The sequence below is a fragment of the Ruditapes philippinarum genome, unplaced genomic scaffold, assembly GCF_026571515.1.
Source record: "Ruditapes philippinarum isolate M1 unplaced genomic scaffold, ASM2657151v2 ctg2022_1_1_1_1, whole genome shotgun sequence".
In the NCBI taxonomy this organism is placed as follows: domain Eukaryota; kingdom Metazoa; phylum Mollusca; class Bivalvia; order Venerida; family Veneridae; genus Ruditapes; species Ruditapes philippinarum.
Genome location: NW_026858177.1, coordinates 183657 through 211346, shown reverse-complemented (window position 1 = coordinate 211346; position 27690 = coordinate 183657). Strand labels below are relative to the sequence as shown.

At 32.7% G+C, this 27690-nt stretch overlaps 1 protein-coding gene across 1 annotated transcript; it reads left to right on the top strand.

The window, feature by feature from the left end:
- Positions 1–115: 115 nt before the first annotated feature.
- On the top strand, positions 116–26207 carry LOC132752433 (multiple epidermal growth factor-like domains protein 11). Its single transcript, XM_060742757.1, has 13 exons — positions 116–277; positions 5174–5483; positions 6479–6696; positions 8210–9010; positions 9231–9350; positions 9622–9670; positions 12199–12329; positions 18376–19717; positions 20269–20486; positions 22694–23494; positions 23721–23840; positions 24304–24352; positions 25180–26207. Exons 1-13 carry the CDS (start codon positions 238–240, stop codon positions 25250–25252), a joined length of 4272 nt encoding a protein of 1423 aa, XP_060598740.1. The 5' UTR covers positions 116–237; the 3' UTR covers positions 25253–26207.
- Positions 26208–27690: the final 1483 nt, after the last annotated feature.

Genomic DNA, 27690 nt, shown 5'->3' with positions numbered 1-27690 from the left:
TTGATGCCGTTGACTAACCATGCGTTTGATCTGCCGTAAAAATACTGTTTTACACGTATCTTCAAATTAATCAGGAAGTTTGAAATGTATTAAAAAGATATTTTTTGTTATACACGTGTAGTCTACTTAAATTAATATTTTGTTATCAATGCTATTTACATCTTAACGTTAGAAACGTTAAAAGAAATAGACACTTCAAAGATTGATTTCTTTTTTTCATCAAGTTCATCACCAACAATGATTCAGCTACTTGGACTTACAATTTGTCTTTTGGGAAGTAAGTATAAGTATGTAATGTTATAATTATAGTAATATAGTAAATCATATTTTTTTTGTAAATGTAGATACACATTTTTCTTGTGTAAGATACACATTTATTTAAACATTATTTTTGACAAATATAATGAACAATTTACATACATTAAGTTCATGTGCAAGATGCAAGTACATGAAATGGTCACAATTGATTTAAAGATTAAAGAAAAAAATATTGATCATATTGATCTTTTTTTTCAAAATTGAAAATGCCATGTTTTAATTTGACGAGTGTTTGACTTAAAGCAGCCGGCATTAAATGAAACAAATAAACTTTTCAGCTGTACATATCATATAGAATAAATCAGGTAATAAGATAAACTATTTATGTATCACTCTGAATGATAAGAAACTTACAAAACTATATATTTCCGCTTTAGATAATGATGCAAACCCTTCTACAAAGAAAAGCAAGATATGTTTGTAAAACATGTATGCCCCCTTTTGACAGCCAATTAGTCATGTGATCAGGTTATTATGACTGCGTTTTGACCTAGTGACTAAAATCAATAAGATTTATCTACTGGTCAATGACTAGTCACTAGGTAATTTTGTGACCGTATACGTTGGGTGCAGCAATTTTATTACAAAGTTATCACAAATCTTATCAAATGATATATGCATACATTTTATGAATCATGTAGGCCTCTTTAATGACAGCCAATTTGTTATATTACATAAAATCTTGAAATGTGTACACAAAAGCATTTTTTAGTTTAAACTAAAATTATCAACCAAGGCAACTTGATTTGTCGAGTTATTGGTCGGAAACCGTACTTATGTATGTCGATGTGAATTTGACCTTTGACCCTTAAATCAATAGGGGTTATCTACTGCCCAGACCAATGCAGTTGTGAAGTTTGAATGTTAAGGGTCCATGAGATATTGATCAGAGCGTTTTTACTTATAAGACCAATGTGATTTTGACCTCTGGCCCCTTGACCTCAAAAATTGATTGAGATGCATCTGTGAAGTTTGAAGGTCAGGGCTCTATGGGTTGTCCAGTTATTGATAGGAAACTGTTTTGACGTACAAGGTAAATGTGACCTTGACCTTTGACCCCAAAAACAATTGGAGTCATCTACTGGCCAAGTCCAATGCATACTACCTCACTTAGACTATTGTTGCTCTATCTGGGGAAATTGTAATATGGAGCAAATACAATCCATAGTTCGATTTCAAAAACGAGCAGCTAGGATTATACTAGATCAACCATATGATGCCCCGTCTGAAAATCTATTCATTTTATTAAACTGGATGAAATTCCCAGACCGAGTCAAATATAAACAAGCAATTATGGTATATAAGTCAATCAACAATATTTTGCCCAGAGTACTTAAAACAAAAATTTACCTTCAACCATTTACTATTCATTCTCGCACCCTACGTTCAACAGATTCAAACTTAACATTATACCAACCAAAACCAAAAGTAGAATTTTTCAGAAAAAGTTTTAACTATTCAGGATCAAAAATTTGGAATGAAATACCAATCAGCATACGCTCTGCACAATTGCTTCAAAACTTTAAACATTAATACATAGAAAATTGGAAAAAGACAAATCAAATATAAAATTATAAGAAATACACTGCTCTAATTGAAATATTGTTATTGTCAAAGGTTTATTTGTAATTTTGAAATGCCTTGTTCACTGTATATATTTTTGTGCACTTTATATAATCATTATCATTATTGTCTATTTGCAATATCAAAATAATTATGTTAATGTTATTGCATAATTTTTCATGTTATTCACAACTGTATAATTGTAAATATATGTGCAATTTATGAGGCCCACAGGGTAGATTGCCTTTTGATGCAACTGTGTAGCCTCTTGAAATAAAGACTTTTATTATTATTATTATTATTATTATTATTATTATTATTATTATTATTATTATTATTATTATTATTATTATAATGCACAAAGGGCCAACAGCCAATGGTTTGTTCAAGTTATTGAATAGAAACAGTTTTTACCGACAAGGTCAATGTGACCTTGGCCTTTGACCTCTTGACGCCAAAATCTTAGGGTCATTTACTGGTCATGAACAACAATCATAAGAAGTATGAAGTTTTTAGGCCCAAACGGTCTTTAGTTATTGACCAGAAACCGTTTTTATCTACAAGGTCAGTGTGACCTTGGATGGCTTGGGTGTGTTGGGGGCTGCTTCCTGTGAACGTTGCCTTTCCCTTGTTGATCTTTATTATTACCTTTTTTTACCTTTGACCCATTGATTCCAAAATAAATAGAGGTCATCTACTGGTTATGAACAATCATTATACCAAATTTGCAGTCCCTAGGAAAAAACGTTCTTTAGTTATTGATCGGGAACCGTTTTTAACTACAAAGTCAATGTAACCTTGATCTTTGACCCCAGAATCAATAGGATTCATCTAATAGTCATAAACAATCATCTTACTAGATTTTAAGTGCATACGCCTAAGCGTTCTTTAGTTATAATTCGAAGACCGTTTTTAGCAACAAGATAAATGTGATCTTGACCTTTGACCCCTTGACCCCAAAACCAATAGGGGTCCTCTACTGGTCATGAACAGGTTACTGTTAAGTTCCTAAGCCTAAACGTTCCTAAGTTTTTGATCGAAAACCATTTAGACCGACAGACCAACCGACCGAACGACCGACAGACAAATGCAAAGCAATATACCCCCACTTCTTTGAAGTATGGGGTCGAACGTATAGCGTTGCGATAAATCTTTGAACGAGGCGAAATCATGCGATACGGAATAATGACCGAAGAAAGTGAAAATGAAAGTTGGTATGAGCATGTTGTTATCCAATATTTGTTGCATATTGTAATTTCTTGAAGAATAGCATTGTGCATTCTAATCAGATAATTGTGCATGGTCGTCAAAATAGATTCTAAATTTTAAAGTATTGAGGAAGTTTTTGAGGTATTTGTTGCTGCAAATCAACCGTCAACCTGATATGCACTACAGTATCAGTAGTTTTAAAACGAGATATTCGATTCGTTAAAGTTCCGACATGTTTATTTTTCATAACAACGATGTACAAGAGTAGTTTTTCATATCTATTCGAAAATACATATAATATTTCCAGTTTTCTTACTGTACGTCTAATAATTGGTCCGATAAACTAACTGTACGCACACAATTTGATGTGTTTTTCTGTAGCGAAGGGGACTTCCTCATTACAATACACTCTAATTCAATATTGATGAAATATCAAGTTTTGTGTTTGTATGTTAACCATAAGTTAACCCTAGTGTCAATAAAAACAACAGTGTCAATTATTGTATCTTACTACGATATAGTTAATTTAAATATTCTTTTCTCACAAAGGTTAAATATTGAAATGAGATAAGTTATTGCACAGGAACGTGAAATTCTATCAAGTAACCAATAGCAACTATAATATTCGTTTTGATTTTTAAATATATTCAGTAAAGGTTCTATTCTATCATTTAATAATATGTTTTTCTATTATATTCCATGCAGTGGTCGGAAAACACGCTTCCCAAGTGTCATTTTAGGTCAAAGATTAAAGCCATTGTGACACTATTATTATACAGGCTTGAAAGTACTCCTACTTGTTTCCTACTTTTTTAACAAACATTCCTACTATTCCTGCTTTTTGAATAAAAATGAAACTAAAAAGTGTCTATATTAACATGTAAAAGTTGCAGTTTGAAATGTACTACATGATATAAGGACTGATGGCATAATTATATGGTTTCACTTTTGTAAAGGTCCCTTACGAGTCCTTAAACATGCTTCTGTAACCTCTTATGCATGCTAGTGCCTTTCTAAATTGTTGTGAACTGCTGTTTGTTTTTGCCTTAGTGGCAAGTTGGAGTTAAAAAACATTTTGAACTTGTATGTTGCCTTTTATGTGAATCATATGTGATGTAGAAATTATGTGCCCAAATGATGTGCAAAACCGATGGGGGGGGGGGATTATGCACCTATCACTTGGTCTGGTCGGGATACCAGGATTAAGATACCTTTATTGAAGATATTAAAATTTTTATTTGAAAAATAAAAGTAAAAAAAGATTAATCACAAACAAGATACAGTACAAAAAACAAGACTCTTGTTGAAAATGGCGACAACTTTTTGGAATGAAGATACAGTAAATATGAAAGTTGTTAAAATTGAGTGATGACAGGAACATAGTAATCAAAGAGCTTAGTTAATCACAAGAAGATATCTAATTATTAACATTTGGTTCAAATAGTAACACTTATATAGACGGTGCGAAACTTTCATTCGAGGAAAGAAGAAGGTATCTTTTTCTCAGAAATCCGGAAACGGACACATATATGGAAGCTCTCTAAGTATAATCGTTGGAAAACATGTACAACAGATGTAATAATGAAAAAATATTGAACATTGAAGTTCACTTTGAACTTTGTCCGGGACATAGCTCTGAAATCATTAGAGGTAGCTGTGCAGTGCAAAAGAACCGTAATTCTGCTTTGCTTCTTTGGAGTTATTGCCTTTTTTCAATTTTAAACATTGAACTTTGTCCAGGACATGTGAAACTACAAGAGGTAACATGAAGAAACTTAGTCGGTAGATAGATCTCGTCGAGTAAAAGTGCAGTGCAAAGAACAATTACCATGATTTTCCTAATTCTGGAAAAATTGCACTTTGAATTGTTCAAATTAAACTTTGGCTGGGACATACATTTAAATCAACAAGAAGTGTACCTTTCTGTGCGGAGAGCAGCACCTGGTTCACTTATAATGATAACTGACTGTGTCAATAATTGAAAATGACTTATATTTGCTTATCTGTTGTTCACGTTGCATGAATGTATGTAATCGTGTCCGTTTTCGATAAAATTATACATCTTTTGATATTGCCTTTTCAGGTACAATTACAGCAGAAAATATTACATGCAGCAATTTTTGTAAACGAGGTGTAGATAATACAACGGAGACGTGTAACACTACTACTGGTGAATGTATATATGGCTGTATTGTGGGCTTTGCTGGACCAAATTGTTCTTATGAATGCCCAGATACTTGCATATATCCAGCAGAAAATGAAACAGGGACATGTAAATATATAACTGGGGAATGTGTCCATGGTTGTGAGGATGGATTTTATGGTTTAAACTGCACACAGAGATGCTCTGACATAGACGCAAACTGCGGACGATGTGCATCAAACTATAATGAGTAAGTATGCAGTAAAACAAATTATCTTTTTTTTGTACCGGCATTGAATGTCAGAAGTGTAAAAGCAATTTCTATATGTCAACTAGTAAGTGTTTATCGTGTAACTACTGGTATTTTATTGTATCTGGGCATGCTGGGCCGACCTTTAGGCAAGAGTATAGATATTGCTACCAGCTTAACGATACGTCGATGAGGCCTTTTATGTATACGTACGTCTATACGCTGGTGCAGTTGTCCGCAGGTTCGTTTAAAAGGACGACAATGACAGACCTCAAAGAGCCAGAGTCACAAATGAGAATCGGGAAAAATGTAAACTGGCCCGCAGGATTTCCAGATCTAACCCTAATTGAACATGTCTGGGACATTATACAGAGAGCGATTTCAGCCCGCCCTGTTAAGCCAACAACTCTCCAGGAGCTTAGATAGGCCCTCTTAGAGGAGTAGGTTCGAATCCCACAAGGCGCCATATCAGTATCATGAAGTGACGCTGTATGCCGTAATCAACACAAATGGGCACAAATTCGATATTGACAACATCTTTACACTTTTCGTTCACTTTCATATTCATTCCACTAGTATCATCCATGTACATACACCTAAAAAGGAGTCACCCTTATTCAGATTACACCGTTGTCATGCGTCATTGATTAATCAGAACAAAACAAAAAACAACAAATTAATACACTGTAAAATATCAAAATTATTAAAATATTATTTTTAACTTTTTGATTGTAGTATACCAAATAAAATATAAACAATCTAATTAGTGATCCCTATCAAATATTGACAAGTACACGTATATAACCACCACTCTTAATACTGATATTTCGTGGCTCTATTTTTTAAAGTTATAGGCATTACCAAAGTTATGCTTGGCAGAGGAATTGTATCTGTTTTTTCTTGCTGTAACTCCTTTTTGCTACTTATGACTTATAACATTCATTAGATAGCATTTTATAAAATTTAGGTAAATTTGATTAACTTACATTTTTCAGCAAAATTGAATGCAAGCAGTGTAGAACAAACTTTTATCTGTCAAATGGAAAATGTTTATATTGTAACTACTGGTGTTTGGTTGTATCTGGTAGTGCTACGCCGTTATGCAGGCATGAGGATGGATATTGCAATTATGGTTGTAGACCAGGACGTTATGGTTTCACGTGTGGGTTAAAGTGTAGTTCTACGTTTAGGGATGTGTGTAACAGAGAAACTGGTAATTCTTGTGTTTTATATAATAACACTTCCCGCATTTGTTTTTTTTTTCGAGAAGATTCACAGTTTAAAAGAATTTTAAGAAAATATTCATGGTATCAAATTTTAATTAAATATGACTATCAGCACATTAGATAAATGCCAAAGACAGGTCGTTTTCAAAAACCGGCCGAAATAATCTGACAGAATAACCGTCGTATACAAGCATCAGAATTTAAACATCTGAAATATGTCATTTTGATTTTTAAAATACTCGGTAAAAGTGTACGATGGTTTGCCAGTTTCATTATTAAAGCACTGAAGTCGTGAATGCGAAGTAGACAATTTTCATTATCTACTATCATACTTGAAGGCTTCAAAATGCGTGATTTTAAGTTATGCCACCTAGAAAACAGTACTTTTGGGATGACGTATATCGGTCAGTATGAAAAATGTGATTTGATATTTAAATCAGATATAAGAGAATATACAAGACTAACAATTCAATGATCAAAAAGCACATACATAAATCCTCTTTTAAAAGTATCATTAAACGATTTTTCATCATAAATTCAGATTGAAACAGCAAGATTGTTTCAGATTAACTTTTATTTTAATTACCCGTGTATTACATAATATATCACCACTGGTGGGTAAGCAAGATGGTTAGTGTCAGACAGATTGACACGAGACCCGTTTTCCCCAACTAGTTTACCGTTTAATTCTATGACAGAGTAAATTATTTTGAATTACGATAATCTACACATTATCTATGTTTGGAATTAATTTCTCAGCTGGCAATACTCATTGAGATATCATGCCGGCAGAATCAGATACTACAGACCTTGGTGACCATTTTGGGTTTATAACATGGTCTGCAAAATCCTACAGAACTCTTCTATTGCACTATCAGAATTGTCCGTGCAAAATGGTTGTAACTTGAGATACAACCATATTGCACAAAAAATTAAGAGAAATTTGAGATACAACCTTCTGAAAAATATTTATTTAACTTGTTTATTTTTAGAATCAATTGATAATACTTACTGTGGCTATGTATAACCACAGAATACATTGAATGTTTTTAAAATGTGATTTTGTGAAAATAATGATGAGTTGCAACCGTTTTGAGTCGAGCCCACGACTGGTCTGTCTAGGTAGGTTTAGATTCATTACTTAATAATGTTAAAAACATCAAGATAATACATTCTACTAGTTTCAACTTCAGTACGTCTTCATCAGAATGAAAAACAACAACACACAAATTAGTAAATGTCCATTCAGGGATATAAGGAAAATGGAAGTAATAAAACCGAAAAAAGAACAACGTTTAATCTATATCACTACATGAGTGTTGCATAATATACAATATAGAAATAATGTAGAAATAATGTTGTATAACCAGAACCCATAAGTGAAGCGAGTTGGTCTGTATGTTATTATTATTCATACACATTCCATTCTATAAAGTATATTGATTATAATAAAAAACGACATTTAGTTATATATCATAATGTATCTAATATCTGTTAAAGGAAAATGTTCAGAATGTGGATATCCAAGTTATTGCGGACCAACTTGCAAAATATCATGTCAGTATGGATGTTTGTTACAACAATGTAATCAAACTTGTCAGTGCACGAAAGGATGTGTAGCTACACACTGGGGAGAACAATGTCGGAGCCCATGCAACACAAACTGTATGAAACCACCAGATTATACACGTCGTGTTTGTAATGGAATCGATGGGACATGTTTGTATGGTTGTAATGGCAACAAATATTGGGAAAGTCAATGCACAGAACTTTGTTCTAATGGATGCATAAAGGGAACATGTGATCAAGAATCTGGGGTATGTATAGGAGGATGTACAACAACACAAGTTTATGGTCAGAGTTGTGATGAATCTTGTTCAAGTGGGTGTTTAAATGGCACATGTGATCAAGAATCTGGGAATTGTACCGAAGGATGCACAAGTAAAACGGTATATGGTTCTCGATGTAATATTTCATGTAACGAAAATTGTGATGGAGGGACATGCAACAGAGATACTGGATATTGTGATAAAGGATGCAAGACAGGAACATACGGAAATAAATGTGACATACAGTGCAGCAAAAGTTGTATGGGTCGCGCATGTGATAGGATAAACGGATTGTGTACTTTTGGTTGTGTACTTGGGAGGTACGGACACCAATGTGAAGTAATCTGCAATGACAAATGTTTGAACCTGAAATGCGAAAGAATCGATGGACAATGCACATATGGGTGTATATTAGACTACTTTGGATCTGAATGTAACTTCACTGAAACCCTAGAGAAAAACGACGAGAAAGGTATGATAAAAAAATTCACTGTTTCAATAAAAAAAAACTCATTTCCCTTCCAATTCCAATGTTACTCTTAATTAAAATAATGTCACGCACCAAACTATTAGTTAATACATTACACTTAAATGACTGAATTTGATACTTTCATTAAATTATGAACAAATTAATTGATATTCAAGCTTTAACTTAAGTTTCAAATGCCAGTTGTTATGTCAATTTATTGCAGAAATAAGTAATGAAGACAGCACTATGTTTTGGATCACTATATGTGGTTGGTCTTTGTTTGTTATATTTATGGTTACTGCAGTTGCTGTTGATGTTTTAAGAAGACGAAAGAAACGAAAAGGTAATGTTGGTATCAATTCAAGGTTAAATATAATTGTAACAATATTAGAGAATTAGGAATAGTGATCTTTCTATACATTGATATTTAGAATGTATTTTGTTAAAAACTTAATTTTTCAGAAAATAAAAGAACATTTTTATTCAAGCGTTTGTGGATGCACATATTTGAAAAGCGCGATTATCATGTCAACAAGTCTTTTCCTTCTTCAATACTCTAATATGTTTGCCTTTAAATAACCAGCCGGCAAAAACTATATTTGTGTTTTTTACAGGTAACAGAAACCAAGCAGATACAGCCATTGAAGATCAGTCACCGATATCGTACGTATAAGAATGTATATCATGTTGTATGAGAAAAGTAAAAATCTTTAACTATCGGATGTTCTTTAAAAATCTGGTTTTTTAGATATATTTTTAAAGTCAGGTGACTAATAAAGTAAGTATTATGTTCAATATAAGAGACTCTTGTCAAACACGTTTGTAACCAATAAAATGGAAACCTAATAGAACGCACTCCATGGCTTAATTGGAAAATGTTTCAGTTTGATTGAAATTTTGCATGGAAGGAAATACTAAATGCATGCTATCGCCTTCAGTGTTCTTACATTTTTCTTGCCCTCAGGATCATTGGTTCCAACACTTTAAGTGTTGAAACCTGTGTACCGCTCAATTCGGTGCTACTGGGCGTGAAGCATGTTGCATTTTTGCATTATCTCTCATGTATACATTCAGTCAAACCGAGTCTGCATTTTCCATGTAATTTTGATATAACTAATGCTTCCGACGGATCACACTTTATCCACAATTTGACCCTATATCAACAGTTTTAGCAAAACTCTATATTATGGTGTTGAGTAAAACTCTTCATAGTGTGCCATTCGCAAATATGCTCATACGACAGTTATCATCTAACCTTCAATATGATGCTTTCGTTTCATTCTATGAACGCGGCGAAAGATTTTCAAAAAGGATAATTTGTGTGTCCTAAACATGTCAACAATGAGCAAGTCAAATTCACGAGTAAATGAATAATTAATCCCTTTTGGACACATTGACCTTTTAGCTCTCTGAGACAATAATCTTGTCAATACAAACCGAGTGTAAAAACTAGTTAACCATAAACGTTTCTACATTTTATTTCAATTACAGTTTTCAGCAAGGGTATACAACATTACAGCATGAACAAGGTGATGTGAAAAACTACGAGAATTTACAGCTCTGAAGATTCATATTGTCATATGCTACAGCTTAAGACTCTTAACTATATTGTTAGATTAAACTTTTCTATATTATAATCAAAGAGTTTACTGTTTTTTTTTCTGGAAGTTCTACTGTTGACACGCTAACGTAATCATAAAGGTGAAACTCAATCTCTTTTTATTAAATCAATTTATGCGATACTGTTTTCAATTTATTCTTCATATCGTATAAAGAATTGTTTATATTGTCTATTGTATTATATCTATGGCCCAGCTGGATTAGACAAATTCATTTTAGACGCTGTTACATGGAAATACAAGTCAATTTAAATGTATATTAACGACAGGCCGATGGGGACATTTGAACTACTTGAACTTATGATTTCATCTTTGTATATTCACATTTTAACTTCGTTTATTAACGTTTTCAACTTACGTAATTCACGAACTCAAGATTTCAACTTCATGAATTCATGATATCAACTTTTCAAAACAGTTCATTTTTTGAACTTCAGGAAGTTTAAATCGAGATTTCACGTTATTAATAACATGAATTCATGACGTTGAAATCGTGAATTTGCGAAGATGAAATCGAGAATTCACGAAGTTGAAATCCTGAGTTCATGAACTTGAAATCGTAAAGATGAAGTCGTAAAAATAAAAAGAATTACTTTGTGTAGTTGAATTTTTAAAAGAGAAATCGCGAATTTCGAGAGGTTGTTATCTTGAATTCATGAAGTTGAATTCCCGATTTCCTGAATTCTGTATGTTGTATTAGTGAATTCGTGAAATTGACATTTTGAGGACATGAGGATGCACCCGAGAATTCAAAAGGTTTATGTGACACTAAATAAAACAAGAGGACCGCTAAGGATGAAACATTTGTAAGACATTACATGAATTAAATAAAGTATTACCTCCTTCAAATAGCAATCCTCCTATAAAGTTTGAATATTGTCGGCCAAATGGAACTCAAGTTATGCTCCGGAAACTGTTTTCAGTTTTGAGGTAATAGCGACCATGAACTTTGACTTTGTGACCCGAAATCAATAGGGGTCTTCTACTCAATATGGACAATCATCCTATGAAGTTTGAACACTGTGGGCCAAAGGGAACTTAAGTTATGCTCCGGAAACCAAATTACTAACGGACGGACGAACGGAAGCCAGGGGTATAACATAATATGCCTGAAATTCTTTCGGGCATATAAAAATGAACAGAAAATAATAAATCAATAAATAAAAACAAACAAACAAATAAAGAAAAAAAAACAACAAAAAATTATACTCTTCCACACGGTAAGAGTGATTTGGTCAGCATTGGAAAGTCAATACATGCCACCAATTGTCAAATAGTTACTAAAACTTATTTTTTTGTTAATAATGCTGTTATTATGGCAACATGAAAAAACATTATGAAGAAGGAACATCTTTATTATAGTTTATGTTTATAAGCAAGAGTTTTTATATCTAAATGATTTTTTTCATTTAATTTATTTAACAAAGTGTACGATTTCACACAAAATTTATTATCCCACATTTTGTAAACTTCCTAGTTCGATGATAAAAGTTTAATCTTGATGTCAAACCATGCGTTAAATGCCATTTCAATACTGTTATACAATTCATTAAACTACAATTTGTTATGAATGCTGATTACATCTTCATTTGGAAATAAACCTTTAACAATGAGACACAACTTTAATGTTTTGTATATTCGCAATGATTATAAATTTTCAATAATGATTGAGCAATTTGGACTTACGATTCTGCTATTAGGAAGTAAGTAAAGTTATATTTAGTATGCAATGTTATAAAAGGCATGCAGTAAATTATCTGGTTATTAGTCAACTCTAAATAAGCGCCATGTCTATAACTCCTAATAAGTATGTGTATGGAGTATTGGTTTGTTTTACACTGTATTGCAATCAAAGACTTAAATCTAGAGATCTTTAACAATCGGAAATAAAACATATCTGATTAAATGTACAGGCGACATTTTACAGTTTCCACAGGGCAATAACGTTGATGTGGCGATAAAATAAAGAAAATATGAATCCCAAATAAAGTCCAAAAACGGCACAATTGAAAATGTTGCAGGCTTGGTTTCATAAAACCTTTTCATGGACGGTACTGTCAAGTGCAAACAACAAGAACAACTTGACCATGACGTTGTCAGTTTTTAAACAATTTCTTTTTAAATCAAATTTGTATTGAATATTATTTATGAAAGTATAATACAACTTAAATGTTATAATTATCTAACTACTTAACACCTTTGTTGTTCTATTATGATATTTACAAATTTTAAGATGAACAGTTTGTAAGCAACATATTCTGTCAAGATCCCATGATTCAGTTTAGAAAATACGTCAAAATTATCCCTTTTCCTTAATATGATCCAAAATTTTCATTACCTGTTTTGTACACTTTTAAAAAAGTTTTTTTCTCCAGAATATATGTGATTGTAATGTCTTAGATTTTAGGGTCTTTAAAGTGAATCTGTAGAATGTTCACTCAAGATTTGTAATTCATTTATAAACAAAATTAGGTGGTGGTTTAAAAAAAGGTCAACCCATCTGTGTATTTTATGGAACCGATTGAGTTTTAAAAATTAATATATAAGAAGATATTTGCACTGTGTGTCCTGTTTAAACGTTTACCAGGAAGTCCAAGGCCAATGTTTCATAATAACCCAGTCACATATAGCAAAAAGCATAATTAAAATAACCATTCATTTTACAACCAAATCGTCGATTTGTTTTCACTCTAAAAATGGTTTTCTTCATAAAATTTTGATGTTTCTTCTTTTAAATATGGTCACAAAGTTCAAGATGTTCGACACTCGATCTCTTCTTATTTTATTATGTTTGATATAAACTTAGGCTCAGTCATACCAAGCCTGCAACATTTTCAAGTTGTCGTTTTGGGCTTTCTTTGGGGTTTATCTACTTTATTTTTTATAAAGACAATATATCACCCATTATTGAAAGAGTTGTTTGTATAGATATTGTAGTCTATGAATATACTTGCTGTTCTTTAATATAATCTACTCTTCACTACTTCTCTTTAGTGTTGTTACATTTTCTCGACCTTTGGGATCATTGAGTCTAGCTCGTTAGTGTTGAGATTGAATACCACTTAAACAGGTGCTAGGATGCTTAAATTATATTGCATATTTTCATTATCTCTTAAGAACAGACCTTATCAAAAGATGAAAAACAAGATCCTCAAGGAAGTGCGCCGTTCATTGAGCGCAACCGAAACAAACCAAGCCTCCAACGGTCAGATTATATTGCTGTACTCAATGCTTCCGAAAGATCATCAGTTTTACACATCTATCTTTTCAATATGATGTTTTGTTTTATATAAAAAATGAATTTCATACCTTTCAAATATTATGGTTTATTATTGAAAGGGTGATTTTAAGCATTGTGGCCTCCAGAGTGTTACGCACATATGCATTCACATATATTATTACGGCAATATTAGGTTCACGTTTATGTGACGCGACTTGTTATATGTTGTTATGTTGACGTCATTAATATGAATTGCAACCGGTAATCGATAATCTTTTGCTTAGTTAGTGTTTACACAACACCAAGTTTTCTCTGTAAATGATTTGGTCTTTGTGGAGGAGATCTGAACTTTCCGCTTCTTATGTCTCCTTTCTGTTGCGAAGAAGTAACCTTTTCTGATGCTTCCTTTGCAATTATATATTGGCTGAATATTTTCCGAAGTTATTCGAAGTCTAGGTTTGTCCAGATCCTTTCAACATTTCAAGTTGTAGTAAAACTTCTGATGGCAGCTTCCTTAATTTGTTTGACAATCATTTATTGGTTCTCTCAAAAAAACTCTTAAGATATTAATAGCAACTGAGTGGTTTTCATTCGTTAAGGAGAGTCCAGATATAGCACCAAGGGCTTCTGCTGTAACTTTACTTCTTAGATAATTGAATTTTTAATTCCTGACAATTGACTGTTGTAATGGATTGCACTGGCAAATTGATTTCCATTTTTTGAAGTTTAATCGTAACACTCACCTCCTAATCCTTTGTTATTTGTTGATCAAGAAAATCTTTCTGTAACCTGAGCTGATGGTCAAATACTTATTTCAGTTCATCTGACAATGATGGTTTCTCCTCTCGTAAGTCTGTCTTCGGCTCGATTAATTTCATTTTTCTAATTTAATTGAACTATCAAAAATCCTTTGAATTCAACCCATTACGTTATATACACGCCTTTTAACGCCTTTTTCACCCCCCCCCCTTTTTGTTGTCTCAAATGGTGGAAAAATGCCTTATTTAGGGCGTTGCCAGAAGGGGGATGTGCCCCCTTCTGTTTGGGGGTTTGAAGGGGGCGGAGTCGCCCTCATCGCCAAGAAAATTTGTGAACCTTGTGAAAGGCTATAAATGACGCACAGATTGACATAAGTGTACTACCTTAAGATATATAGCAACGCTGAAAGTGTTTTGCATCTGTATTAAGCAGATCCAGATATAGCACCTAAGGGCTTCTGCAGACTACTTTTGAAATCAATTTTTGAATGGAAAAATCACTGTTAAATAGTGATTCTTGGCAATTTGAGATGTTCCATCTTGCAAGTTTAATCAGAAATTAACGCCCTACGCTTGTTTGTTGCAAGGCAAATGGTCAGTCACATTTGTGCAATTTGATAGTGTTGAAAGCAGGCATTTTTTTAGTTACTACAATGAGAATTTGAACTGCTAACGTGGAGACTGTTTCCATTGATTAAATTTGCATTTTTCTCATAATGCTCAATGAAGTAATGTTAAGAATATTGGCAAAGCCCTATCACAAATATACGAATCCTCTTCAAGAACTTGATGAATAAGATTTTCATTTCATTTTCCGAACCTAAAGCTAAAGCTAACTTTTCAGACTGCTCATCAAATTTCCAAATATAAGTTGTAATTTTATTCGTGCATTTCAACACTTGTTTGGCAAAATCCTTAAATTCTACCCTATCTATACTTTCATAGTCTAATGCGATTCCAATTTCAACTTCCTTTTACAAAGGTCTGGAATACATTGTACGCACACCTTTGAATACGGTAAATAAGCAGACATACTTACTGCTTACTGTAAATGGAACTGCAAAATCCTGCTAAATCCTTTCAGGTTTTCTATTCTTTAAAAAACCTTGAAAATCACTCATTTTCGATTTAATTCACGTCCAAACTACACAGGAATATCTAGTGCACTCGTTCTTCTCCGTTTTTAATTCCTTTTCACGAAACACTTCAAACATGTTCCCGGTTCCGGCACAATTTTCAATGTCGTGAATTTTTTGACAATTTCTTTCACAACATTGAAGAGTGAGAACCCCCATTGAAAATTTCAACTTTAACTTAAAACAACTATAAAGAAAAAAAAACACCCTTTGAATTTAATTTCTTCTTTTATCTATTAAAATTGATCTGCTCCGAAGTTTAACATTAAGAAATTCTGAAACCAATGCCTACGTGTGTGGCTTTTATACAAATATTTTCCCCCTTAAGTTGTGAAATACAAGAAACGCATTAAAAGCAAAATACATAATTTTTGTGTGCAAAGGACAAGCGTATATAATTATCGGACAGGAAATATTTTTACGAGATTTGTATTGAATTTGTGGTCGATCAGCACGTGCAAAATAACAGATCATAAGCTAATGCCGTTTTTTTATTCAGGAAAAAAATATGGTTCAATTGACAAAATGGAAATCGTTTGAATTCCAATCGGTCTAAGAATCCGCTGTTTTCTAAGTTTGTTGTGTTATCTTTTTTATAGTTTCCATTTCAAGTTCCCTAATTGGTCTATGTAAGATTTTCAAATTTTATGGTTTTAGGCTTTTGAACCTCAGTGGAACTCCGTTTAACTGATTTTTAATTATTTCTGGATTTTATGCCTGGATTTCAACTGAAGAAATGATCTTTTACGGAATTCAATAATTTTATTCCCTGTTAAAGTGACATTATGCCTATTCAATTGTATAAATGAGTGAACATGTGAATGCCAAAATAAATTTTCATTTTGCCATATTTCCTTTTAATATAAAATTTAATTTCACATAAACAATAACCAACGCACGGATCCAAGCAAATTTTTGGTAAATATCCATTAGAATTTACCTGTAACATTCAGTTCATAAAAAAGAGTGGGACAGTCTTTTTATATTTAAGGCAGTTTTAAATTTTATTTAAACATTTTTCAATATGAACTGTTTGTCAATCACCATTTTAACAGTCAATCTTTTGAAATATATTGTCTGTTAAGCTGAGCTTGGCTATGAAAATATAAGCATATAAGCATAATGTCACTTTAATACAATATTCAATGCTTATTTTGAGAGATGGCTAAGCATAATGAATGATATAAAAAAAAGACTTAAAATCTTTTGTCAAAATCATATACTTTCTATTACTAATATATATCAATTCTTAAGTTTACATTATTAAGAGTTATTTTGATGAACTGGTTGACTTATTAGAAATTGATCGAAAATTTATGCAAGCTAGTAAACAACAAATTGAATGATATTATTGTCATAAGCCAGACTTGTGTATTGTACTCAATATAGCGAAATTAATCAACAAAAAACGATATTACACCAACATAAATAAATGGTGTATAAAACCTATCTAATAGTGTTTATCTATCATACATGTTTGTATTCAAAGTGGCGGCGTGGCCGAGTGGTTAACGCGTCGGATTAGTAATCTAAGGATTGCTGACCGCGTGGGTTTAAACCCTGTCAGGGCCAAGCCGTTGTTTCCTTGAGCAAGAGACTTTACATTCATTGCTTAGTACTGGTTGGTTCCAGGAACGGATACGAGAGTGTTTCAATAAGCTTATAGCTTCCAACACAATCGAACTAAAATAAATTTGTATAAACTAAAGGGGTATTTTTACAAGATTTAACAAGTCTTTTCATTGTTAACAATGGATCTTTTTGTCATGTTTTATAATAAGGAGAATAATTGTACGTACTAATTATAAACCTTCTAAATAGTGACGTTGTTAACATTCTATATAGTGAAGTCGTTTATGTTCCGAATACCGAAAATGCACAAAAAATAGAATAAAAAAATAGCAGGACATATTTTTTCCGGACATTTTAATAGTCCATTTGTCTCTAATCCCTTATTTAAAGAAATCATGTGGGTCTGTTATTGATAAATTAGTAATAAAATGTGTTAAAATGACCTGCCGCTAAGATATGGCCAAACATGTTACAGCTTAAGAAAAAGTAAATTAAGAAAAAAAGGATAGCTAACTGAATTGACCAAGACAGCGGTATAATTTTAGTATAACTTGTGTCTTTTGTGTGTTTTATTAATATCTCTCCGTTACAGCAGACACCAACATTTTGTCTGCTGTAACGGAGTTAATCTTATAAATATAACTAAAAGTTAAAATTTAGTTCTAACCAAAATCAACATAATAATTACATTGTTTTTACGATTTCCATATGAAGTGTCCAAAGTTAAACTAAAATATAATTTTGTAGAATATTTATACTTTATGATTTTACCATTACAAAATGACTAAAATTTATGTCAACATTTTGAGGGTGAAATCTATAAGTAATTTGCCGGTCGATAAAGAAGTGTTTATTGACACACTATTCTTTATAACGTGACATATAATAACTACAATTGAATTTAAATTTCTTTTTTAAATAGGTACATACTACGAGAGCAACGATCAAATATATATTTTTAGCTTTATTTCCGCTTTTTGTCAGAAGTCAATTCGTGTTAAGTATTTTCAGAGGGTTTATTGTTGTCGTGCAGACTTGTAAGAATTATATGCTTTTTTCAAAGCTGTAAGAGCAGAGGACATAACGTGCAGCAGTTACTGTATGACAGGTCCAGACAACACAACAGATACATGTACTACTACCGGTGACTGTTTATATGGCTGTAGCACGGGTTTTGTCGGGCAAAATTGCATGATCGAATGCTCATTTGGATGCGCATTTTCTTCACAGAATGACATAGAACTATGTAACAGCTCAACAAAAGAATGTTTCCATGGATGTAAACCATATTTTGTAGGTGCAACATGTTCCTTCAAATGTCCAGACACGTGTATGGTATCAACAGATCCAAAAGCGGAAGTTTGTAACATCAGCACTGGGGAATGCTTATTCGGGTGTCTGTATGGTTTTGCAGGACCAAACTGCACGATAATATGTCCAGATAAATGTGGAATATCTGAAGAAGTGTATATACAAACTTGCAACGCAACCACTGATGAATGCTTGTTTGGGTGTAAACAGGGATTTGGAGGACCGGATTGCACAACGATATGCCAAAACACGTGTATAAGACCAGCGTTTAATGATACTGAAACATGTGATATCACCGGGACTTGTGCTTTAGGATGTACAGCGGGATATGCCGGTCATAACTGTTCGTATGAATGTCCTGTCAACTGTAGTACACCCGAAAATAGTACGGAAACATGTAATTCTTCAACTGGAGAATGTTTACATGGATGCAAAGATGGTTTTGCGGGTCTAAGTTGTTCCATTAAGTGTCCCGAAAATTGTTTTTCTCTCAATTATGAAACCTGTAATTATACAAATGACGAATGTCTGCATGGGTGTCATAAAGGATTTGCTGGGCAAAACTGCTCATATGAATGTCCTGTGAACTGCACCTATCCAACAATGGATGGGGAGGAAACTTGCAATTATACTGATGGAACATGCATGAATGGATGTAACAAAGGTTTGATGGGACCAGACTGTTCTTATCCATGTCCAGAAAATTGCAAACTTCCTGATCGAGATGGAGAAGATACTTGCAATTTTACATCCGGGGAATGTCATCTTGGGTGTAACAATGGTTTTGATGGACCTAATTGTTCATTCGAATGCCCAAAGAATTGTTTATTTCCTTCAGAAAACGAAACAGGAACATGTAATTTTACGTCTGGTGAATGTTTACATAGTTGTAATAATGGGTTTGCGGGAGGAAACTGCTCAGTTAAATGTCCAGGGAACTGTGCGTCTTATGACAGAGGTGTAGACATATGTAATGCAACTACTGAAGAATGTTTATTTGGTTGTAAAGATGGATTTTATGGTTCAAACTGCTCCGAAAGATGTTATGATGTAGACGGAAACTGTGAAAAGTGCACCGCAAGACATGATAATAAGTAAGTAGATTAATTAATAATATATCTTTGTAAAATACTAGGTATTTTTTTTATAAAAGTGTCTTTAATTTATTCTGTTTGCTTTATACGTAATTGTAACAAAAACCTGTGAATTAGATATGATTAGATTTTTTCTGACTTTGATTAACATTTTTATTTTAATTTTATTGACTTTAAGTTGTAAAACTTCTCAAAAAAAACAACAGTATAATAAATATGCTGACCAAGACAGTAAAAGAAATGGAAATGTGTCCATCGGATACTTCTGTTCCCTTTTTACAATAGAATATCTACATGCTTGCACTTTAATAAGTTTGGTAAATATATGACTGAGAAAATACCTTTTAATCACTCGGTATCATAAATAGTAGTGTTAGTACGAGTATCTTATAAAATAATACATGACAATCAAAAACAAAACCATACAAATGATGTATTCGACTATATGTAACACAATCATTCCATGTCACGATAACCTAATAAAATTATAAGTATTATGTTATGTAAATTTGTATCAAATAAAAATGATATATATTATAATGTTTGCACAGCGGAATTGAATGCATTCAATGTAGAAGCCACTTCTATATGTCAGCTGGTAACTGTTTATCGTGTAACTACTGGTGTTTAACTGTAACTGGAAGTATTGAGCCGACATGTAGGCAAGAGGATGGATATTGTAATCATGGTTGTAAAACAGGCCGTTATGGTTTCTTGTGTGGGAATAAATGTAGTTCCACTTGTAGAGATGAGTGTAACAGAGAAACTGGTAATTCTTGTGTTTTATATTACAACACTTACCGCATTTGTTTTATGATTAAGATTCACTGATTTTTTTTTTTAGAAAATATTCATTGTATCAAATTTGAATTAGATATTAATATCAACATAATAGATTAAGGACAAAGACAGGTCGTTTAAAAAACCCCGGCCTGAATAATCTTAATTAAAAGAAAATTTTCGGCCAGCAAAAATCTGTAAGATCACAAAAGATATTGCCAAGTGATAACATCATCAGGGTTCGGTATTAACTGATATTGCCAAGGATCCAAAAGGAATATCCAAGCTTTTAATACACCGATAAACACTTTCCTCAACTAGCGTATCTCACTGTATTAATCGTATGTAAAATGGGCTGACATATGGGGGGTTTAACAGTTAATTTAAATACTTTGGTGTCAAAAGATATGTAAAATTATATACTGTGACAAAGCTAAGATCCCAAGCTTTCCATTGATGTAATAATCTTTAAAATCGGACATTTAATCACAACAAACTAGCGGTTTAAAAATGGCTTAATTTGTATTGTTTTAGCGTAAGACTCGAAGATAAGGGAGACAACTAGTATTTTTTTACTCGATATACCTCGGTTATTTACGTAGTTCATATGAAAAGTGTTATGGGTGTATTGTGGGATCCATGTTATTTAAAAAACAAAAGCACTGAACTCCTAAATTACAGGACGTGAATTCAAATAGAGAAAATAATAATCCCTAAAGCCCAATACGAGACAATTCATGGGCAGAACTAAATAAAATGGAATTTTGAAAGGGGATCAGAGTCTTTGAAGTTTATGGTCCATAAGCGTTATTCTCTATTTATTATCATACTTAAAAGTTTAAAAAATGCGTGATTTCAAGTTATGCCACCTACAAAACAGTAACTTTGGCATGACTTATATCGGTCAGTACGAAAAAACGTGATCTGATATTTATATCAGATATAAGAGAATATACAAGACTAACAATTTAATGATCCAAAAGCGCATTCATAAATGCTCTTTTTTAAAGTATCATTAAACGATTTGTTCATCATTAATTTTAATTGAAACAGCAAGAGTGTTTAAGATAAGATTTTATTACCTGTATATTACATAAAAGTTCACCTTTGGTAATGGATTCTGTGTGTTAGCAAGGCGGTTAGCGTCAAACAGATTGACACGCGATCTGTTTTTTCTCAACTAGTTTGACATAGTAAATAATTTTGAATTACGATAATCTAGACATTGTCTTTGAAATTTATTTCTCAGATTTCTCAGCTCACATCACACATAAAATATTATGCCGGCAATATCGGGTACTACACACAGTGAACATTTTGGGATAAACCATGTTTTGTTCTACTGTTGTTCTACTGCAAATACATAAAATAATTTAACTAAGCTACTTTTGAGCACATCACTCTTCTATAGAACTATCAGAACTTTCAGTGCAAAATGGCAATTTGACAAACAACCTTTCGACAAATTGAACTTGTTTATTTTCAGAATCCATTGATAATACTTGATGTGGCTATGTATAACCACAAAATTCATTGATTTTTTTTTAAATGTGATCTGCGGATGTTTCTAGATTCAAAATTCTACCATTTCATGTTTAAATGTTGAATTCTGCTTAAGCCGGTGCTAGGGGGCGTGGACGGTAATTTGCACTTTCCAGTACCGTCCATGAACAGGCTCAATCAAACCGAGCCTGCAACATTTTCAATTTTGCCGTGTTGGGCTTTCTTTAGGGATTCTGTATTTATCTATTTTGTGAAAATGAGTTGCAACCGTTTTGCGCCGAGCCCACGACTGGTCTAAGTAAATTTAGATTCATTACTTAATTATGCTAAAAACATCAAGATAATACAGACTACTAGTTTCAAAAATAGCACGTCCTCATCATGAATGAAAATCAACAACAAAAAAATAACTAAATGTCAATGTACGGATATTAGGAAAAGAAAAGTAGTAAAACCGAAAAAAGAACAACGTCTTAATTTATATCAATAGTTCTGTCAACGATTAGGTGTGTTACATAATATGCAATATAGAAATAATGTAGAAATTATGTTGTATAACCAGAAGCCATAAATGAAGTGAGGTGATCTGTATGCTATTATTCACACACCATTCCATTCTATAGAGTATATTTATTATTATGAAGAAAAATAACATTTAGTTATATTTCATAATGTATCTGATATCTGTTTAAGGAAAGTGTTCAGAATGTAAATATCCAAGTTATTGCGGAGCAACTTGCAAAATATCATGCCCGTATGGATGTTTGTTAAAACAATGCAATCAAACGTGTCAGTGCATGAAAGGATGTGTTGCTACACATTGGGGAGAACAATGTCAGAGCCCATGTAACACAAACTGCATTAAACCATTAGATTATACACCCCATGTTTGTAATGAAACTGATGGGACATGCTTGTATGGTTGTATTGGCAGTGAATATTGGGGAAATCAATGCACAGAACCTTGTTCCGATGGATGTATAAATGGAACATGTGATCAAGAATCTGGAGTATGCATAGGAGGATGTACAACAACAACGGTGTATGGTAGGCGTTGTGATGAACCTTGTTCAAGTGGATGTATTAATGACACATGTGATAAAGAATCTGGGAATTGTACCGAAGGATGCAGAAATTCAACGGTATATGGTTCTCGTTGTAATATATCATGTAACGAAAATTGTGAGGATGGAACATGCAACAGAGATACCGGATATTGTGATAAAGGATGTAAGACAGGAACACACGGAAACAAATGTGACAAACAGTGCAGCAAAAGTTGTATGGGTCGCGCATGTGGAAGAATAAACGGCTTTTGTACATTTGGTTGTGTAATTGGGAGGTTCGGCAACCAATGTGAACTAATCTGCAATGACAAATGTTTGAACTTGAAATGTCAAAGAATCGATGGAAAATGCACTTATGGATGTATATTAGACTACTACGGATCTGATTGTAACTTCACTGAAGCTCTAACGAAAAACGACGAGAAAGGTATGATAAAGAAATTCACTGTTTCAATAAAAAAACTCCTTATTTTCCTTCCGATTCCAATGTTACTCTTAATTGAAATAATGTCAGGCATCAAATTATTAGTTAATACATCACGCTTAAATGACTGAATTTGATACTTTTATTACATTATGAACAAAATAATTGATGTTAAAGCTTTCACTTAAGTTTCAAATGTATTGCCAGTTGTTATGTCAATTCATTGCAGAAATAAGTTATGAAGACAACACTATGCTTTGGGTCACTATATGTTGTTGGTTTTTGTTTGTTATATTTATGGTTACTGTAGCTGCTGTTTTGGTTTTGAGAAGACGAAAGAACCGTAAAGGTAATGCTCGTACGAATTTGATGTTCAATATAAATAATTGAAACAATATAAGGCAATTAGGAATAGCGATATTACTGTTCATTGATAACAAAAAATGATTAAGATTGTATTTCGTAAAAAATTAATTTTCCAACAAGTAAACAATCATTATTTTTTAGGCGTTTGTGGATGTACAGTTTCGGAAAGCGTGATGTTTTTTTGTGTTGTTTCCTATCATTTAGCAACTTTTGATAACATAATATGTTGACGTACCAATGATAAACAATGTAGCCATTTTACAGATGATATCCAATATTTAGTCATATCTGTAACACAACACTTGACCCTATACGGATTGTTCATGTTGCTCATAATGCATATGCCGTTTAAGGATTGAACAACAAGCTTTTTTCCCTCTTCAATACCATTATATGTTTGCATTTAGATAACCAGCTGGCAAAAATTATATTTGCGTTTTCTACAGGTCACGGAAACCAAACAGATACATCCATTGAAGATCAGTCACCGATTTCGTACGTATTAGAATGTATATCAAGCTGTATGATACAACTAAACATCTTTGACTATCGGAGGTGTTTTAAAACTAGTTTGTATAAGATATATTTTTAAAAGTCAGATGACTAATATAATAAGCATTGTGTTAATTTTAAGAGACTCTTGTCAAATATGTTTGTAATCAATAAAATGGAAACTTAAAGTAAACGCACTCCATGGCTTATTTTGAAAGTGTTTCAGGTTAAACTTGGTTACACATGCACATTGAAGGAAATACTAGATGCAAGCTATCGTAATCAGTGTTGTTATATTTTTCCGGTCCTTCTGGATAATTGGTTCCAACACTATAAGTGTTAAAACTTGAGTATAACGGGGCGTGAAGCATGCTGCACTTTTTCATTATCTCTAATGTACAAGTTAAATAGTGAAAAACAGAATAAACCGAGACTGGGTTTTTCATGTAATTTTGTTGCGATTAATGCTTCCCATGGATCACACTTTTATCAAGATTTTTACCCTAAAGCATCAGTTTTAGCAAAATTTGATATTATAATATGTAATGGTGTTTAATAAAACTCCAAATAGTGTGTCATTCACAAATATGCTCATACGGCAGTTATCATAGAACCTTCAATATGATGTTTTCATTTCATTCCATGATCGCAGCGGTAGATTTTCAAGAAGTATAATTGGTGTGCTCTAAACATGAACAATGAGCAAGTCAAATTCACTTAAATGAATAATTATTCCTTTTTGATATTTTGACTTTAAGCTCTAGAAGGCAATAACCTTGTTGATGCAAACCAAGTGTAAAAACTAATTTTTAGTTTTATTTCAATTACAGTTTTCAGCAAGGGTATACATCATTACAGAAGGAACAATGTGATGTGAAAAACTACGAGAATTTACAGCTTTGAGGATTCATATTGTCATAGGCTACAACTTAGAACCCTGAATATATTGTTCGTTTAAACTTTTCTATATAATATCACAGTTCTATTGTTATCAAGTTATCAGACGTTTGCTTACGTAAAAAAATCTTTGATACTGTTTTCAATGTGTTCTTCATATTGTATAATGAATTGTGTATATTGTCTATTGTAAAATAATTTTGTTAAATACCAGGCATTGACCAGATCGATTAAAATATTGCTATGCCCGATGTTGTGTCTATCCGAATTTACATGTACCTGTAACTGTTTCATTATCGTCTGGTGGTCCAGATTGACCGCTTCGTTATTATTTCATTTTAATTTGACTAATTGTCACAGTATAATTATCGTCCATTTAACACAATTGTATGTTTTAATATTGATAACAACCATTGATATCACACAATTGTCCGTATATTTATGTAAAATTCAGTCACAGGTATAGCGCGCCATATTTGTTGTTGTCGCTGTATGCTCCGTGTGACGTCACATTCTAATCGCGTGATACGAGGTTCACAACAACAACAAAACAGTTATAGTAAAACCTCAGTCGAAAATCGAGAACTCGACCGGGTGGTCAGTGAATGGGTTATATATTTACTTTATAAAGATAAATAAGGTTTTACCAGTCTTTGATCCATAATAGAAATCCTAAATTTTAAATACTATAGATAAAGACCCCTTGACCAGATTGGGTCAAGAGTACTAAATTTTTACCTTCTTCTTAAGACGACTATCAGATACTTGGAACTGGATATATGAATTAAATCATTAACTGTATAAGTGAATTTGTTTATACTAAGTTGTTATAATATTTAAGCGAAAACTGAATTTGACCGAATCCGGTCAAGGTATATTGAACAATCTATATTTGTATATAAACTGTTTTAGTGTTTTATTGGTAGTTGTGTGTTTGACCCAATATTAAAATAGTGTGTAACTGGAACTCTGTCTTCTGTTGTCCATTTATATATAATTCAGTCCCACTAACTCCAAAGTAATTGGATTCATGTTTATGACCTTTTGAAATCAATACATCCTGACATTTACCTGATTGATTGAAAAAGGGGCATAACATTTGGTGTCAGAAGTGGGATCCAATATCTTTTGCACTGAATTGCTCAGCCTGATTTGAACCGGGTATAGTGATATATTGGAAAAGTAACAGACAACAGAGAATAAAAGAAAAACTGTTTTATTGATAAAAATATATATAATACATAGCAAAATAGCATCTGTTCTTGAATTGTGGATCTGTGGCTGGTTATTGTAATTGTTTTGTTTTCTGAAAATAGAAAGTGTATAGTTATAACATAAGTAAAAAAAATCTGATTTTTAGTTAACTGATAGATCTACAAAGTATTTAAAAGAAAAATGGAAGAATATCAATATGCATATGATTTCGGAGATCAAGCCTCAAGAAATAGCTCATTTTCTGACAATGAAAGTGAATTGAGAAATGATTTAAGTAAAGATAATGTACAGGGAGGTGAGAATACTTCTGATTGCACCGTAAGCTCTCCCCCTCAGGTAAATTCCTCAGAAAACTCTAGAATACAAGATCTAGAAGAATTCATGGAAAGCCAATTGTCCAATGTTTTAAATAAAATCACTTGTTTAGGAAATTCCATACAGAGTGTAAACTCTCAATTACAAAGGAAGTTTGAATCTGTAGAAAAAGAATTATATACAGTAAAATCTAAATTATCTCAAATTGAGAACCCTGACCCAGAAATACAGTTTAATCACAATATTCATAGAAATAGTATTGTAACAAATACAAAACAGTCCAACATGCATACTGATAAAATTGGGGATGATCAAGAAACCGCAAGTTCTAGAAATGTAAATCAGTCTATGCATACTGTCTATGAAATTGCCCCAAACTATAGAGCAATGTCCCCAGGTCAACATGGCGGCAACTTGAAAATGAAACCTAAACCATACAATGGTGAGGAAGACTTACAAGATTTCCTCACACAGTTTGAAATCACTGCTGAAATAAACGGGTGGGGTTATTCACAAAAATCTCTATACTTAGCCAGTAGTCTGACAGGTGGGGCACGGTCATTATTAAGTGAAATGAATGAGAGGGAAAGACGGGACTTTAATTCCTTAGAGGAAAAACTAAAAGCTAGGTTCGGCTCTGAAAACAAAGCCGAAGTATTCAGAACCCAATTAAAAACTCGAACCAGGGGTAAAAATGAGACAATACCTGAAATGGCCCAGTCCATAAGAAAAATGACCAGGCAAGCATACCCTACTGCTAGTCAAGATGTAATAGAAGCCTTAGCTCTGGACAATTTCATTGATGCACTCAATGGTTCAGATGTAAGATTAAGAGAAATTGTCCCGAAAAATATATTTGGAGCCGAAAAAAACAGCCGTTTGTATGGAAGCACACAGACTAACAGATAGACAAA

Excerpts from the sequence above, each read along its gene's own strand:
- LOC132752433 (XM_060742757.1), top strand. The coding sequence starts at position 238 with ATGATTCAGCTACTTGGACTTACAATTTGTCTTTTGGGAA. Across the intron at positions 12,330-18,375 it reads TACGATTCTGCTATTAGGAA|CTGTAAGAGCAGAGGACATA; the intron begins GTAAGTAAAGTT and ends CTTTTTTCAAAG. Across the intron at positions 19,718-20,268 it reads ACCGCAAGACATGATAATAA|CGGAATTGAATGCATTCAAT; the intron begins GTAAGTAGATTA and ends ATGTTTGCACAG.